General features: G+C 40.2%; 1 protein-coding gene across 12 annotated transcripts in view; it reads right to left on the bottom strand.

Moving 5' to 3' along the window:
- Positions 1 to 7,969: 7,969 nt before the first annotated feature.
- The window catches only part of trpm3 (transient receptor potential cation channel, subfamily M, member 3), a 149,098-nt gene continuing 137,634 nt past the window's right edge, over positions 7,970 to 19,433 (bottom strand). For 7 of the 12 annotated variants that reach the window (XM_077600296.1, XM_077600290.1, XM_077600291.1 and 4 more), the window contains 5 exons: positions 17,398 to 17,526; positions 14,469 to 14,619; positions 12,008 to 12,201; positions 11,418 to 11,550; positions 7,970 to 10,280 (listed from right to left, as the gene is read on the bottom strand). In XM_077600296.1, coding sequence (XP_077456422.1) covers positions 8,714 to 10,280; positions 11,418 to 11,550; positions 12,008 to 12,201; positions 14,469 to 14,619; positions 17,398 to 17,526 — 2,174 coding nt within the window. In that variant the 3' untranslated portion in view covers positions 7,970 to 8,713. The remainder of the gene's footprint in view (positions 10,281 to 11,417; positions 11,551 to 12,007; positions 12,202 to 14,468; positions 14,620 to 17,397; positions 17,527 to 19,433) is intronic. The other 5 variants (XM_077600299.1, XM_077600298.1, XM_077600294.1 and 2 more) reach the window with 1 other exon arrangement.

Here is a 19,433-nt window from a genome sequence, read left to right on the forward strand (position 1 = left end):
GGATTTCAATTTAACTGATAAAACTACACATTTTTAAAAACAATAAAACACATCTGTAAAGGCAGTTATGGTATGGTTTGTTGTTTTAACTAGCATTCTGGATATTGCTAAGAGATACTTGCAAGCATTATCGTTATATTATTCGTTACTGTGGTAATGCATTGACAATTGACACGCATAAACATTTTCAAAAACGGCTTATCTTTGTCAGGGTCAAGGGGTGCTGGAGCCGAACCCAGCTGACTTCACCCTTAAACACTAAGCCAGTGGTGTCCAAACTATTTGCATGTTCTCCCGGGCCTGTGTGGGTCTTCTCTGGGTACTCCGGTTTCCTCCCACATTCCAAAAACATGCATGGTAGGGTGATTAGACACTGTAAATAGCCTCTAAGTGTTAGTGTGAATGGTTGTCCGTCTCCTTGTGCCCTGTGATCGGATGGCCACCGATTCAGGGTGGCCCAAAGTCAGCTGGGATAGGCTCCAGCAACCCCTGCAACCCTTGTTAGGATACGCGGTTCTGAAAATAAATGAATCTTGCCCACTGACAGTAAAGGAATTCTGATTCAACTACCAGCTTGTGAAATTTTCAGGACCCCAAAAATGGCATCTTAGGTCTTCCTCTGATGTCTTGTGTTGAATAAACCAACATTATAGCAATATCTGGCTGATGTGTTCCTGATGCGTATACATGGACCAACACAGGCTCCCTGTTCTTTCATTGGTTCGTGATAAGTAGCTATAGCGAAGCTCAGAAGAGCAATGGATGACGTGTAATTGTGTGATAGGAAATAGTAGCTCCGTGTTTTGATTCTTCTTAATGTAATCCCAGCCACCTGCTGTGACTTGTAGTGACAAAGTCCCAGCAGTCTTGCACAAGGAAGGTGCTCATCCCAAATTAGCTTCTCTGTCCAACATGACATGACTTGACACTGTGCATGAAGTCTCGAAGTCAGGCGGACAGCGAGTATTTTTGTTTGCTTGTTTTTTGTGTATGTCTGAATGAACTTTGCTCTAATGATTGTTCAACTAATATCCATTATGAAACATCTATAAATCTATGTCCTCCAAGTCCCAACAAATCATCAGATACCATTTATGTGACATGACAATATGCAGAAGGGAGCCACATATCTCCAATATATCTAAATAGTATATCTATAAAATGGGGGGATTGTCAGATACACGCTTGATGCACATTATTTCATACATTTATTCATTTTCTGAACCGCTTTATTCTCACTAGGGTACCGGGGGGTGCTGTAGCCTATCCGAGCTGACTTCGGACCAGAGATGGGAGACACCCTGAACCGGTGGCCAGCTGATCGAGGGGCACGAGGAGACGGACAACCATTCACGCTCACACTCATACCTAGGGGCAATTTAGAGAGTCCAATCAGCCAGCCTACCATGAATGTTTTTAGAAGGTGGGAGGAAACCAGAGTACCCGGAGAAAACCCACACAGACCAACTCCACATATGGACCGACCTGGATTTCAAACAAGGACCCCAGAGCTGTGAGGCCGACGTGCTAACCACTCAAGACGCCGGGTCGCCCCATAAGTATTCCAGTTTCGGAAAAATGTGAACGCAATGGCACATACTTGCAAAGTTTGAGCTGTTCCTGTACACACGTGTACTCTCAGTCATTGGCCTAAACCTTTGGTTTAATATCCAACGAAGTATTACAGTTTTATTAGTAACAGCCCCTCTATTTGGTAAAAGCTTTTATTTTGACTGAAATCTGACTAAAATTGTTTTTCCTTTGCTTATTTACATAACTAAGATTATCCTTTTAGTCATCAGTCAGAGAGCTAACTAATTAAATAGATTCCACTCCTGAGACAAAGCTAAGATTGATATGTAAACGGAGCCAATCAGGTTCATGGTCGTTTAATAGCTAATATTGATAATTATTTAGCAGAAAGTGTAAAAAATGAAGGTTTGTTTTTCAGGAATTGTCAAGCCCAAATGTCCCAGATTTGGTCTCGTGAATGTAAAAGTTTAGGCATACTCATGTTGCAAAATGGTAACACGTGTGCGCTGCATCTGTGCAGATGGTTTATGACGGACAAAACATACATTCAAGGTCTCATACAATATACAGTAAGGCCCGCAAAAGGGTGGGGGAGGACCGCTTGTACCGCAACATAGTGCAAGTGGGTGGTTCTTTTGTGGGGCAAAATTCCTCGAAAACCCTTTGGAGCTGAAGGGGGGTTGTGTGTGCTTAATGGATCTCTATGCTACTTGACTGAGCGAAAAAGTTCCGAGGTCATAAATAAAAAACAAAGAATTGGAAAAACAGAAAGTTCAGCTGTAGCTGAGCATGCCTTATTGTCCCTTGTAACCTAAACGGTGTGCACACACGTCACTCCATTGACAAAGTCTCTCACTCAAGCCCAGCCTACTTTCCTCTTGGCCTCACACTTCTAGGAATTATGATATGGAACTTGAGTCTTCCTGACTCTCCTTTTCCAAGGCTATAAACATTTCCTTGGAGGGTACGCAGAAGGGGCGCGCCCACCCTATTATATATATATATATATATATATATATATATATATATATATATATATATATAATTATTATTATTTTTTTAATTTATTTAAAAATATATATACATATTTTAGTCGGGTGAGTCGCACATGTGGGTCAGCAAGACGTGTCGTCATCAGGTTGCTTACAAATAGTCAGCGGCTGCTGCAATGAAGAGGAATGTGTTTGTGTGTGTGTGTGTTGGAGAGGGGGGGACTTATGTTCTCCCCCATGAATGGCCAGTGGGTCACACACACAGTTGGTGGTAAGGTCAGGTTACCCAGCAATCGAAGGCCCAGGGAAGTTTATTGACAGTATGAATAGCTCTTTTTGGTAAACCTCAGTTTAGCTGTTTACTCTCACACAATTGGATAGTAAAATTACTTTTGTTCTTTTGTAGTGACTAATTGGTTTGTGCGGCCCGGCGGATGAGTGGTTAGCATGTCAGCCTGACAGCTCTGGGGTCCTGGGTTCAAATCCCGGTCGGTCCACCTGTGTGGAGTTTCTATGTTCTCCCCAGGCCTGCGTAGGTTTTCTCTGGGTGCTCTGGTTTCCTCCCACATTCCAAAAACATGCATATTAGGCTAATTGGACACTCTAAATTGGCCCTAGGTATGAGTGTGAGTGTGAATAGTTGTTTGTCTCCTTGTGCCCTGCGATTGGCTGGCCACCGATTCAGGGTGTCCCCCGCCTCTGGCCCGAAGTCAGCTAGGTCAGGCTCCAGCTCCCCCCCCCTGTGACCCTAGTGAGGATGAAGCGGTTCAGAAAATGAATGAATAATTGGATTGTTTTAAATTGTTAGCCAAATAACCTATAGTTTAGTTGCCTAAGTCATAGTGGGATATTTTTGGAAAAATTGGATTTTGGTCGCAAACACTGAGTGTTTTACCAGTATTGAGTGGCTTAGGGCATATGCAATGTGTTTATAAATTGTTTATATTCCTTGAGGGGCGGCGGCCTCACAGTTCTGTGATCAAGGTTTCAATCATAGGTTTGGAGCTTCCGGTGTAGAGTTTGCATTTTCTCCCTGGGCTTGTGTGGGTTTTCTCCAGGTACTCCAGTTTCCTCCCACATCCCAAACACATGCATGGAATTGACCCTAGGAGTGTGTGAGTTGTTAGCTGGGATGGCTTTCAGCAACCAAATGACCCTTGTGAGTATAATCGATTAAGAAAATGGATGAATGATTGAATTGAATGTTACGAGTAGAAATTTTGAGAGATAAGATCCAAAGCCTCGTTTTTGCCTTAAAAATGACAATTTTTGTGACAGGATATAAACAGTACAGAGGATGAATGAATGAGTGGATGTTTACAATTTTGAGTTAAAACAATTAGTTTAGGTAACAGAAAACAAACAAACAAATAAACAAAGCCCATGGCTATCAGTTTGGCAATCTATTTGTTTATTCAACAATGCATGCCAGACATGATCCTATTAACATTTAAGAATACAGATTTGTATTTGCATCCAAATACTCACTACTTTGATTTCAAAGAATAATCTTTCTGTCTCTGTCCTTATGGGTCATCTCTGTACACATTAAGTGGAAGAATAGCATGCATCTCAAGGACTTGATCCAATAAATAAAAAGTGAGGACACCTTCTTAGAAGTTATTGCAAGGAATAGGATACTTCTTTTTTAACTCATTCACTGCCATTGGCAGTGATAAACATCAGATCTATTTGTACCAGAAAGTTTGGAAATGAATGATCATGTTTAAATGCTAGTCCTATGTCACCATAAATGGCAGCCAATGAGTTAACTGGAGCATCACAAGGAGGGAATAAAGTGTCCTGATTATCTTCGAATGTTTAAACTTCCATGGAATAATGTTTTAGGAAAATACTGTACACAGGTAAATGCACACAAACACACACTCCTCATTAGATTGATCCTTTCGCACAACAGGAATTCCACATTTATAGCATCATGTCACTGTAAATGTTCAAGTCAACGTATTCCTCCACCCAAACATCTGTTTTGAAACTTGAGTGGAGGCCCGCCTCATATGAGGCCTTGGCTGTGCAGGTCAAAAGAAAACTCATCTCTTCTTTGGATTAAAAAAAAAGCTTTGCTTTTTCACATGAAGGGGGAAAAAAACTTTTAATATCATTGTTGTTGTAGCCAATAGCAAGGAAATGCTTGTGAAATCATTAAGTACGGACATAAATTTTGATGTATTTTATGAGGACAGACAACAAGCTTTTCTTTCAACTTCCAGTGCAGGTTTTCGAATCTATATCTTGGTTTCCATTTAGTCTCATCTTTCCTGACATATTTATAATCTTATATCACTGATTAATATTGTCCCTGAGCATTGACTTTGGGTCAAGCTTTTCCCTTTCAATTATCTACAATTGAACTGCAAAGAATCTCTGAGATGTTTATTTATTTATTTTTTAAATATCATAATGTACAGTAATCCCTCGAATATCGCGGCTTCAACTATAGTGGCTTCACGACATCGCGGTTTGTTTTCTGCGGGGAATTCTTTTTGTTAATAAGATTTGTTCATAAAAATGTGAAAATCCACGCAGAAGCAACTCCCCTCTCCTACGCTTGCTACTAGGACTCAGCACCGAAGTAATGAAAAATGGTGACTCAAGCTCTAGACCAGGGGTGTCAGACTCAGGTTGGTTCGGGGGCCGCTTTAACGTCAACTTGATTTCACGTGGCCCGGACCATTTTAGATATAATATTTAGATATTTTTTTTATAAATGGATTAAAAGAACTGGATAAAAAGCCCTGAATATTCAGTTTTTTATAGATCTAAAACAATGTTTATTTTAGCTTCTTTTTTTAAAATATATTTTTAGATTTTACAAAATGATTTTTGAACTAAAAACACAGAAAAGATTGATTAAAAAAATACAATTGTGGATTTAAAAGGGGGAAATCAAGAAATTTAATATACATCTATACTCTTCATTTTAATTTGATCCTAAAACAAAGCCTGCACTCATGATTTACTTTCCCGGGCCACACAAAATGATGCGGCGGGCCAGATTTGGCCCCCGGGCCGCCACTTTGACACATGTGCTCTAGACCATTTTCAGGTGTTCATTCATTCATTCATTCATTTGCAATACCCCTTATCCTTTTAAGGGTGCTGGAGCCTATCCCAGCAGACTTCAGGTGAAAGGCGGCCTACGCCCTAGACTGGTCGTCATCTTGTCTGTTGCAGGGCACACATAGAAATAGAAAACCATCACTTTCCCATTTATTTTTAATGGTGTAAATGGCAAAACTCTAGCAAACAGCTGCCACCAATTTACCATAAAATGAACATCTAATCTTTTACAATGTACTTTAGACCAGGTTTTGACCCTTTCCTGGAAGTCCACTTTAGAAATAGGCCAGGGTACACAGGCAACTCATGCACACTAATTAGCAAACTTCCTTATACTCCATGTAAATTATTAGTGCATATTTTTGCACCACTCATCGGGTACCAGAGGAAAAACTGGATGGCCGGTAGAAATTTGACACACTGTCAGATTCGGGATTCTGTTCAACTTTAAAGGTTCCATTGTAGCTCCATATGTAGTTAGGAATTTTGACCCATCTTAAATGGACAACACTGGAACTAATGTTATTAATGTCTTCAAGATGAACATGTTGTAGTTTCACCATCATCAACATACAGGTAGTTGTGAGACACTATGCAAAGAAAAACTTGTTGGATCTAGTTCATTTCTGACAAGCCTCCACTCTTTAGACTTATATGAGCTAAAGCAGATGTTTGTGCTGAGGCCACATTCAATTTTGTGTGAGGAACATAGAAAGTCAAAAATATGTGACTCAGCAGCAACATAATTCGCCAATGCCCTGAAGGCACCCCGAAGTATAGTAACCAGGCAACTGCAAGTTGCTGTATCATTCCTTTTTTTGTTTTTAAACATATGATAAAATTTATTTTAAATACCTTTATTAATTGTACAATGTCTATGAGACACTCTTATACTTCATAAATACATCAGCATTTAGTGAATTTTCTTTTAGAAAACTATAGAAATATCAAGAGGTTCTATATATAGTTGGAAATCAAACAAGAAGTTATCAGTTATTTAAATGAAACATTCATGATATGAAAGGTTTAATAGAATCATTTGGACTCATGATAAAGACAAATGGGAATTAATGGTCAGACAATGAAGATTTATAGTAACTGTATATATTCTGATTCATGTAAAAGATAATCTAGCCCTCTTTACCAGATTCTCTCCTCAACTGTTTCAAAATCGTTTGATCCAACATCTAAACTTGGAACCCATCTTTGATATGTCGTGGAGGTTGGAAGGCACTTTCACGTGTGTGTCACTCACTTTAGCCCAATTATTCTTAATCATTCACTTGCATTTATCCTTACAAGCTATGCAATATTTAGCTCATAGGTTTTAGTGACAAATATCCATTGGAAATCTATCATTGTCAATGGCAGTGAACGAGTTAAAAAGAAAAGAGTAAAAAATATATAATGACCCCTCTTTCTTCTATATTCTGCTGCCATAAAATAATTTACATTTACAGAGCAACCTTTGGACCTCAAACATTTGGAAGCGTCAAGCGAACCGTATCTCAGTATTAACAGTCATAGACTTTCAGTGAATTTGGAGGTTTTGGTTTCACGCACATGATGTTAGATGTTTCAATAAGTAAAGTTTTGAATCCGTATATTTATAATATATGTTGTGTGGCCACGATATATCACCATTTAAGCGGATATCTTGAAGCAGCAGCAAAACACGCTGGCTTATGTAAGTGTTTCGAATCCGTTCACAAGTTAGAAAAACTCAATTGGCACGTTTTTGCTCAACATTGTGACATATCAGGCCTTCAACTGCAGCCTAAGGCTGAAGACCATCATATGGGAGACAGCTGGTGTGATTTCTTTACATTAAGGGTAAATGTACCCTATTTACTCACATATAACCCATCCCCACGCATAAGCCGCATCCTTAAAATTGCCTTAAAATTGTTGAATTTTACAATTTCTCGTATATATATTTCTTGAATTTCATTCAGACGTCAAACTAAATTTCGTTTAGCGTTTTAACTGTTTATCTTTTCTCTATTTTGAAATAAATGACCGTATCGGCCGCATTGTCTTGCGCTATGGCATCATGGCGTTATGGTGTAATGGCGTTTCATCTTTGTCACCTTGCAATTTCGTGCGTGTAAGCCGTACCCTCGATCATTTTTTTCCAAAAAATGTGGCTTATATGCGAGTAAATACGGTAATACTTTTATCTTATTATAGAATGTAAATGGCCTAAAACTGCTACTGCACAGTAATATGTGAACATATACTGGTCAGGATATTTAGATCCAGTTTCAGAACAGACTAATAAGACTATGTATGAACTCAAAGAGTAAAGAGCAGCAGAATTTGTGGGGTAAATTTTGTGCAATTTCAAATGCTGTAAAGCAAAGTCCTTTGGGCATAATTTGACCTAGTGTCAGTTGAGTGGTATTGTATTTTTAATTTACATCCAGGTGAAGGAAAGCCAATGAATAACGGTGCACCTGAAACAACGACCATTCTTTGGATAGAAAGTCAATTTTGGTTGCAGGTAAAGAGAAGCGAAATATAAGATAATTATGAAACTGATAATCAAAACTAACTATTTAACTAACTGTGAGTGCTCGCAGTATATATAACAGGAATGTTTTAGGGGGTGGGGGGAACTCAGTAGGGTAGTTATCTAGCCCTCAAGTGTTTACTGTTGGAATTTATAACTATTTTGCAAATCTCTGCAATTTTAATCAATGCCTTACGTGGCCTAAATATGATAAGCACATCATGAATGAATGATATGTTAAGTGTTACCACAACAACGATCTGGTGTAGTATGATCCCCTTGAATTTGTCTTACCTTCGTAGTTTCTGTTTCTTTTCTTCTATGATGTGAATGAGATACAAAGATGGCATAATAGGGAGTGGTTGGCGTACATACAGCACAAACAGTTTCCACTGAGAGTTGAATTAGATACAAGATGGGAGTGGGTAAACACTAATCTAAATCCATAGCTCTTTGTTTTTTGACATGTGGAGAAAAGGACCCGCTCACGTACTTGGGCTGCTGATTCTGAATGCATGGCAGATCTGGTTCAGGTCCTGCTTTAACGCTTTCCCTTTTCACTTTAAACTGTGTGTGTGTGTGATGTGTATGCGTGTCACGTGTAGTTCTGTCTATCAAAGCTGCGGAATGCTGACGGAGCAGCCAGCTTCCTCATGGAGAGGCTGTCAGTCTTAGCAGCGTCAGGCCGTGTCCCGGACTTGCTCCTGAGGAAGGGGTTTCTGGTTCCCGCCAGACCTCGACCCCCGGGCCCCCTGTCTGCCCCCAGACCCGGTCCCTTCTCCATCCTCTCACTCACTGACAAGCTCTTCCTGTGCGGAGGGTCCAGCGTGAGCGAAGGATGGGAGTCATCAGAAGAGCAGCTATTGGCTCGCTCCAGCCTGGAGATGGGGAAGCAGAGAGGGGCCCCGCCGGGTCCGCTGAGGGTCCCCAGACGAGGGGTATCGGGGACTGCCACTAGGTCTTCAGGGTCCTCTGGATCAGACTCAGTGTGGCTTAGCTCGGCTTCTCTCTCTGGATGAGAAGAGCCAACATCTGAGGGCTTATCAAAAGGGAACGAGGTGGAGGCTCCCGGGGAGTGCGTGCGTTCTACAGGTGTGTATGGTGATGACACGCAGCGTGTATCGATGCAATCGGTGATGCTGGTGTACTCTGCAGCTTTGACCTGGACGCCCGCACCCAGTCCGCCATAGCAGCTCCTCGTCGTGAACATGAGACTGTGGGACTTGACCAATGGGGGCTCTTCCAGGAAGGACGTGCCCACCGTTGAGAGGAGGCGACTGCTCTTAGATCGCTCCAACGGCCCGGTCAAGGGGGGCGGTGACGGTTCCGCATCCCAAGCGGGCAGGGCGCTGTCCGGTAACAGGTGAGCGGAACACAAGGACAAATCGGCCGCAGCGCCGTCATCGAACACGGCTGCAGCCCCCCCATCCGAGTGCCTGTCGGCGACGCTAAAGTCCCGGCCTCCTGGCAGCGCTGCCTCAATGATGTCTGACTGTAGCGACGTGTCTCTCTGGAAGGGCGGGACCACACGAAGGGGATCCAAAAGAAACTCGGCGGGAGCCACCTCTTCAGAGGCCGAGACGTAGATATCGATGCACGATGAGGGACGGTGTTGCTGGGAGACCGAAAGCGTTGCCAATGGTAAAGGCTTCAGTTCTTTGTTGGCGGCGGACGAGGACACAGATTGTGAGCTGTTGGCTCGATGGAGACTGAGTGAGCGCTCTTTAAAGAAGCTGTCTGCCCGTTCGGGACCGCTGGGGCGTTCGCCACTACGTCCGCCACCCACATAAAAGGAATGGCTTCTCGTTCGTGTAGGAGAGGGGGGGGACATGGAGCCTTCGGCGTTGCACTCCAGCGCCTCCTGCAGACGGTACGCATTCCCCTCGGTGCTGTTGAAGCTACTTTGGCGGAGAATGTATGCCGCGTCTGTGCACTCCCCATGACGGATGATGTATGCGGAGTCGGTGCAATCGGATGATGTACGAGATCGAACCTTGTTGACTTCTCCGCGTTCGACACCCGTCACGCGCTCTAATGCCACAGCAATCCGTCCAATCAACTCCTCCATTTGAGCCAAACGGATATCCACGGTCTGCAGAGAGGCCTTCATGAAGTGTTCCCGCTCGTTGACTTCCTCAAGACGCATCGCCATGTTCTCCACCCTGACAAACAGTGATATTGTTAACAAAGCAACCACATTTTCTGATTTTAAAAACGGTGAGTGTATATGCAAAAGGTTGACTGAATTCAATAAATCAAGTACAATTCGTTGTCTACAAAATATTCAATTTTTTCAAATACATTCACATATTTTAATTTAATTAAAATTTAACTGCAGTGATAGTGTTAAAACTAGTGTTGCACCAATCGCGATATGAGTATTGGAACCCATCGATGTTTAAACCCTCGATCTCAGATATGTAAGGCGGACGTGATCACGGTCACCGTGTTGTGGCCCGCCGAAGCTGCCGAAGCAATACATATTATTCGAAAATAAATTCCCAACTGCGCGCAGCCCTTCTCAAAATGGCTGCCAGTTACAAACACCACATTTCAATAATTTATTTTCACCCATACAGCCTAGATACAAAGGTTATTAAGATGTGTTGCCATGACAGCAATTATTTGATTAAGTGAATATAGTTATTTAATGCTAAAAGGAAAAAAAAAAATCAAAACAATGTGGTAGAGAATCAACACTAGTTCAAACTGAAAAAGAATGCTAATCTCTCTAGTACACTTACATACTTTAACTCACCGTCATTGACAACAACTAACGTCTAATTCATTTAAACCAGGAGGACTGACAGTGAATGCATGTTTAATGAACATTCGTTCATTCGCCCCTACTAATCAAAGTATTTTAGATGTCTAATGATGGCAGCTAATAAGTTAATGTTGCTTTCATGCTCACTCTGTTTGTAGTCATGTGATCAGTCTAGGCCAGGGGTGTCAAAACTATTCCACAAAGGACTGCAGTTGGTGCAGGTTTTAGTTCCAACTAATCCAGCACTAAAAGTTTAACCAATGAGGGTTCTTCTGGAACAAGCAGCACCTGCGGTAATAAACTGATTCAAACTTTAAGACACCAGATTGGTGAAAATGTCTCTTCTTGTTCGCTTGAAACGAAAACCTGCACCCACTGCGGCCCTTGAGGACGGGTTTCAACACCCATGGTGTAAGCAGAAAAGTAGTCCATCAATGTGTTATGACTCATCTCTAATAGGGATGCAGAAATCCCCGCTAACTCTAATCTGAACATTGCATTAAAACTGAACTTGTTGGTATAGTAGACAAACCTTTCTGAAGTGACTCTAATCCTTTCGTCATTAGACGAGTGGAATCGGTCATCCTTCTCTCTGAAGTATTCTTCTATGCACTGCTCCTCAAAGTCGTGGACCTTTTTCAGTTCGTCCTCTGTGATGAAAAGTTCTGCGTAGGATACAATTTCAAGCGGGTTATAATGGCGGATCATCAATAGACTACCTTATTGTTTCAGGTTTTAAGGAACCGATAAACAGCCAACAACAACATGATTTCTGATTGATCATTAAAAAAGAGAGACAATTAATAACAATAATAAAAACCTTACGAATTAGACTTTTCAAAAATAGGAGTTGGACAATTTAAGTAAAAAATGTTTCTAAACAATTCTACTAGCAAAATAGTCGATTCACTTGATAATTGACAAATTAGATTAGATTAGAATTTTATTTCATCCCGTGTTCGGAAAATTTCTTGGTTGCAGTAGCAAGACAGACACACAACACATTGTAGACCTAGGTAAAAAACTGGAGCCACACACAATTGGTGATTATGCTGGGCTCACGTCTAAAAACTTTCACATACTCGAGACTTAAGACTGTAAAAAAGCTTGAACACCACATACTCAGTCCGTAGTCTCTCTCGTCGTCATCGTGCTTACGCCACCGACAACACAAGTGCTTGAGGACCATGGTTATGTGGCTAAAGATTATAAGCGGTGGAGGAAGGACCGGACGCTCGTGGAAGGTCATGATGAGCTGGTAGCGCTGGAACTTCCAAACCTGGTTGGAGATGGACTTCACTTCGAAGAATGTATTGCTATAAAAACAATTACAGTAGAAGAGGATTCACTCAGATAAACTCAACAACAAAACACATTAGCTGTTTTTAATATACTAAGGATAATGCAAAATGCCTTGAGATAACATGACTCTCACATACAGTATAAAAATTCTACACTTTATGCATTAAAATTTGTTAATCTTGTTCCACTCACTTTTTTGTCAGTACAGGATATTCACTTTTGCCCAAAACCTCCTGGTTCCCACCAAAATTTACATTTAAATTCAGATAAAAGCTAGAAATTTCCAATGGAACATCTATTATTTAAGATGAAACCCCCGGTGGTTTCCGACCTTGTGTGGATTTTTTTGTGCCGCTGGCAGTGTGGATTTTCTCCGGGTATTCCGGTCTCCTCCCACAACCCTAAAACATGCGTGGTAGGCTGGTTAGCCATTCTAAATTGTCCTTAGCTATGAGTATGAGCTCGAATAGTTGTCCATATCTTGTCCCCTGCCATTGGGTGGCAACCAATTCTGGGTGTCATTACCAATTGGTCTTTAATTTTACCAAAACATTACCATTAAATCCCATGGAAGCATTCAAAGAAAAGGTTTACACCTTAGTCGATGGACATCATATATATTTCAACTGACATATTACTACAGAAATTGTCACTTTTTCAACATTCCTAAATTTGACCATTTACGGTAATAACTTTGGTACCAAAAAATCTTACTAACTCCCATTAACAAGGTTGACATCTTTACCCATTTACCTCACTAATAATGCAGCATATTACTAAAACAATTGACAAAAAATTTCCTCACCTTTGACCAAAGAGTATTTTTTTTCATTTATTTATTCATTTTCTGAACCGCTTTATCCACTAGGGTTGCGAGAGGTGCTAGAGCCTGTCCCAGCTGACTTCGGGCCAGAGGCGTGGGACACCCTGAATCGGTGGGCAGCTGATCGCAGGGGACAAGCAAACGGACAACCATTCACACTTACAGCCATACCTAAGGGCAATTTAGAGTGCCCAATCAGCCTACCATGCAGGTTTTTGGAATGTGGGAGGAAACCGGAATACCTGGAGAAAACTCATGCAGGCCCGGGCAGAACATACAAACTCCACACAGGTGGCTCAATCTGGGTTCGAACCCAGGAACCCAGAGCTGTGAGGCCGATGCGCTAACCACTCATCCGCCGGGCCGCCCGATTATTTTTAACCCCCCAAAATTCCAATCATCTTTAAAGCAATCCTCAATTTGTCTAAAAAAGGGGTTCTCTTCTTTCACTCAAAAATAATGTATTTATTTTAACCCTTTACAGAAAACTCATTTGACTCATTGGCTTCCATTAACACCACTAGATTTCTAATCCATTTCAACCAGTCAAAATGGATTGGACGCGAGTGCCAAAACATGTGCATCAATGGCCAGTATTCCCACATAAAAAAGTGGACATCTAATGTCATCAGTGACATGCATTGAGTTAAATACTATGATTTTTTTCTTCTTAATGTATTGTATTCATCTTCGGTACCGCGCAGCCTCGAAAGGCTTGCGGGGGCTACCAGAGCCTATCCCAGCTGACTTCGGGTGAAAGCCCTAGACCACATGTGTCAAAGTGGCGGCCCGGGGGCCAAATCTGGCCCGCCGCATCATTTTGTGTGGCCCGGGAAAGTAAATCATGAGTGCCGACTTTCTGTTTTAGGATCACATTAAAATGAAGAGTATAGATATATATTACATTTCCTGATTTCCCCCCTTTTAAATCAATAATTGTAATTTTTTAATCATTTTTTTCTGTGTTTTTAGTACAAAAATAATTTTGTAAAATCTAAAAATATATAAAAAAAGCTAAAATAATCATTGTTTTAGATCTGTAAAAAACTGAGTATTCAGGGCTTTTAATCCAGTTCTTTTAATCTATTTATAAAAAAAACCTAAATATTATATCTAAAATGGTCTGGCCCACATGAAATCGAGTTGACGTTAACGCGGCCCGCGAACCAACCCGTGTCTGACACCCCTGCCCTAGACCGATCGATCGCAAGTTCGCCGTAGGACACACAGAGACACAGACGACTATTTGGACCTCCAGCGGGAATCGAGCCTGCGCCTGCCCTCACCGAAGTCGGGCGAGTGAACCACGACACCATCAGGCGGCTTTTAATGTATTGTAATGTAATCAATTTAGTTATTCAATGTTGTATTCATTTAAAAATAAGATATAAAATGATGGTAAAATAATGGTAAAATAATAACATTTCAAAGGTAATGCCATCAGGGTGCCTCACGTACTTGAACACGGCGATGAGAAGATTGACCAGCAGTATGTTGGCCACCAGCAGATAGCAGGCCATGATGGCCGGGACAATCCAGGCGCCCGTCTTACAGGGAGGCAGCGCGACCACCGCGCCATCCTGGGTGGTGATGTTCTGCCCACAGGGAGCTGCACACATGAATAACATCGCTTAATAGTCTCATATCGTCGTATCATTCCATCAAAAGTGCAAAGTTCACTGAAATAAATGAGCTGACATGATCAATGCGACAAATGCAAGCAAAAGTAAAATAAATAAATACAAAAATATATCAAAACTGAAAAAGGACAAAATGCATATTTTGGCAATTAGAAACAAGAAGCATATATTATTTTATGCTTCTTTCCATAATGAGGGAGCAAACAAAAACACGTTCATCATGTATCAACACAGTGTATTTAAAACATGATCATGTTTTAAATACATTGTCCCACCTAGGCTAGCTTAGCCATAACCTGTTTTGATGGCGCTTTGTAATGTCGTTAAGATAAATTCCATGTTTTTTCCATCTGTGATGGTTCAGTTGCTGTGGATTACCAGTGGAACATTAAGCCTGGGTTCTTTGGTTTGTTTGCTTTTTTTTTTCAGATTCATTCTAGTCATGCTCGTCAATTGTTCACACAATGCAGCCCAAAGACAGAGAACTGAAGTAATTGTCTATTTTCACAATTTTGTACGCTCAAAATCAAGAACTCTGACAACTGAACCACGTGAAAAAACAATTTATACATGATGACGGGTGGCTGATCATGAAACGTTGAGTTGCATTTTTTTTAATTCCTCTTATATTTGGTAGTCTGGCGTATGCTGTGCAGCTTCAGCATGAAACGGAGTCAGCGCTAAGGCAGGGTGATGTGTGACAGATTTGACATGGCTTAATATATCCATCATGTATTTCTCATGTCAGACTTATAATACAGGCTGTCCCGACAGTTTGTGACATCATTTCATAGTTTAGTAATCATTTTAAAATAATTTAACCATGATGAACACCCAATGCCGGCAGAGAACAGAAGCATTGATAGTGGTTGACATCCAATCCATTTGGACTGTCTCATCTCATTTTCTGAACCACTTTATCAGGGATGCATAGGGTGCTGGAGCCTATCCCAGCTGACTGGACCAGAGGCAGGGGACACTCTGAATCGGTGGTCAGCCGATCGCAGGGCACAAGGAGAAGGACAACCATGCACACTCACACCCATACCTAGGGGCAATTTAGAGTGTCCAATATTTTATGCAGTGGTCTGTTGGGGATGCAGGAGCACGTAGAGGGACAAAAACAGGCTGAATAAGCTGGTCAGGAGGGCCAGCTCTGTTCTGGGCTGTCCTTTGGACTCTGTGGAGGAAATGGGAGAGAGGAGGATGCTGACCAGGATGATGTCCATCATGGACAGCACCTCCCACCCCCTGCACGAGTCCGTGGAGTCCCTCTGAAGCTCTTTCAGCAATAGACTGCTGCACCCTCATTGCAAGAAGGAGCGCTTCCGCAGATCCTTCCTCCCATCAGCTGTCAGGCTCTTTAACAAAACAAATGGCTGAATGTTAAGACCTACCATATGTATACATGTACATCTATGTGTATGTATGTATATGTATATTTATATATATGTATGTATATGTATATTTATATATATGTATGTATATGTATGTATATGTATGTATATGTATGTGTATGTATGTGTATGTATGTGTATGTATGTGTATGTATATGTATGTATATGTATGTATATGTATGTATATGTATGTATATGTATGTATATGTATGTATATGTATGTATATGTATGTATATGTATGTATATGTATGTATATGTATGTATATGTATGTATATGTATGTATATGTATGTATATGTATGTATATGTGTGTATATGTGTGTATATGTATGTATATGTATGTATATGTATGTATATGTATGTATATGTATGTATGTATATTTATGTATGTATATTTATGTATGTATATGTATGTATGTATATGTATGTATATGTATGTATATGTATGTATATGTATGTATATGTATGTATATGTATGTATATGTATGTATATGTATGTATATGTATGTATATGTATGTATATGTATGTATATGTATGTATATGTATGTATATGTATGTATATGTATGTATATGTATGTATATGTATGTATATGTATGTATCTATATGTATGTATGTATATGTATATTTATATATGTATGTATGTATATGTATGTATATGTATATTTATATATATATATTCCAGCAACACGCTTATTTATTTATTTATATATTTATTCATGTATTTATTTATTAACTTACTTATTACCTATCTATTTATGTCTAAAATGCCTTTCCTGTATCTGCATTCTCACCCTCTTGCTACTGTGACAATGAAATTTCCCGAATACGGGATGAATAAAGTTATCCAATCCAATCCAATCCAATAAGCATGTTTTTAGAATGTGGGAGGAAACCAGAGTACCCGGGGGAAACCCACACAGGCCTGGGGAGAACATGCAAACTCCACACAGGTGGACAGACCTGGATTTGAAGCCAGGACACCAGAACTGTGAGGCCGACCCGCTAACCACTCGCTCCACCAGGCCGCCCTCCATTTTGGACAATATCCTGTCTTACAGTCAAACTAGATTGGACGTCTAGCACCGTCAATGGGAGACAATTATTTCATAAGTTATTCCCACTTCAAATTATGTCACATTTTTTGGGGACACCATGTATTACAATATATAGTAATTGACCCAAGACACCAAACAGGGCAACTTCAACCAAGTGTATGGTGTTGCATGCACACTTGCGGCCTTTAGTGGCAAGAGTGGGCATGGTGTGGAGGTAAAATGAGGATGAGGAAGCAAAGGGCGTGATTTCAGGTCAGTGTTATCCTTACTAAACCTATAGTGAGTAGATTTACTGGAATTTTGAGAGCACTGGGCAATGTGGGATGCGCCACTACTACGCCAGGTTCCCAGAGTTCGTAAGTAATTTTCGACCAGCCAGAGTTTTTCATTCAGCCTGTGCTGTAACTTCCTACTATGCATATCTGAAACACAGAATGAAAACATTATTTCAGATCTCTTCTCTTTGGGCCGCTCCTCCCGTAATGGACAAGCAAATATATTCAAAAAAAGCAACAGGAAACAAATACACTCTGACCCTACGGTATTTGTGTTTCTCTATGGTGACATTAAAAGGCAAAGACTAAGACAAACTAATACCAAAAACAGAAGACTGATGTAGTGATGTAACAGAAAATGCACCGTTTGTGACACGGAAAGAGCTAGGGCTGCCACAAACAATTATTAGATAGTCAATTAATCCCCAATTATTTTTGCAATGAGCCCTTATACAATACTACTATGGGAGTTTAACTATAACATTTTACTGAATCATTTTTATTAATCATCAAGATAGTCATCTGCTTTTATCAAGAATGACAGGAATTAGACAATTATTATTTTCCTTTCAATAAATAATTATATATTAATTTGAGGACTACAGGAATCAGAGAATATTTACTCTTGTTGTTTCACTGCAAATTATTGACAGTGGAACCAATAAGTATTGGGCAACTATTTCAAAATTTGAAAAGTCCACCCAAATATTCAGGTTATGAAAATCCTTGATGGGAAACACTTTGCAAACGCAAACAATCCAAAATGTGAAGTGTCCAGTATTTTTTTTATTATTATATTCTTAATTGTCGTAGTAGAGTTGCTTTACTATTGGCTATCTCCCAACAACTCACTGGCCTCGCATTCGTTAGAATTAAGATGCGTCTCCATGACGCCGAAACCGAGGTTAGCACGGTTTAAGCGGACAAGAGCCAGTTTATGCAGGAGAGCGGCCACTGGGTTTGACGGAGGGAACGGCGCCTGTCCGAGCCAAAATTGTGTACTCCAGGCGGACGCCGGAGCTAGCCTGAAATGGGGTAGCGGCCCCCGGCAGAGTATGAGCTCGACCATCCGACCAAAAGCCCCTTTTTGTGCACTTTTTCCGGGATCATGGGTTCCGGATTTGTGTGTCTTCAACTCTCGTTGGTTAAGGAGTTTAGTTTTTCTGAGTGTGTGTAATATATGTAATAATTTAACATAACTTAATAATTTTAAGTTGATAAGTTGTGTGTTTACACAGCTGACACAGTTCCACCCCATTGAAAAATATTTTTGCATTTCTTATTCATTTTAACGTCTTATAACAGGGGTGTCAGAGTCGGGTTGGTTCGCGGGCCGCTTTAACGTCAACTCGGTTTCATGTGGGCCGGACCATTTTAGATATAATATTTAGATTTTTTTAATAAATGGATTAAAAGAACTGGATGAAAAGCCCTGAATATTCAGTTTTTTTTATAGATCTAAAACAATGTTTAGTTTAGCTTTTTGAAAAATATATTTTTAGATTTTACAAAATGATTTTTGAACTAAAAACACAGAAAAAATGGATTAAAAAATTACAATTATTGATTTAAAAGGGGGAAAACCAGGAAAATGAATATACATCTATACTCTCCATTTTAATTTGACCCTAAAACAGAAAGTCGGCACTCATGATTTACTTTCCCGGGCCACACAAAATGATGTGGCGGGCCAGATTTGGCCCCCGGGCCGCCACTTTGACACATGTCTTATAATATAATTTTCTTTATTCTTTTTTGGATACATATTTATAGAAAATTGGTATATTTTTAGCATTTTCAAAAGGAATTATGAGATAGTATTAAAGATCATGGTACAAATTATACTAATTCAATGTAAAATATTTTTCTTCCAATGAAAAAGTTACAAAACGCCGTTCGTAAGTAGAGGTACCACTGGAGTGTAATTTATTACATTAAAAAAAAAAAAGTCACATTCATTTGCTAGTTTAGTTTCACTTCTGTAGCAAAGGCCAGATTTGAGGCAGTGGGTGAAATCTCAGATGCAGTATCCTGCGGATCTTATCAGCAGGGTA

Source organism: Stigmatopora argus, chromosome 5 (genome assembly GCF_051989625.1).
Source record: "Stigmatopora argus isolate UIUO_Sarg chromosome 5, RoL_Sarg_1.0, whole genome shotgun sequence".
NCBI lineage: Eukaryota > Metazoa > Chordata > Actinopteri > Syngnathiformes > Syngnathidae > Stigmatopora > Stigmatopora argus.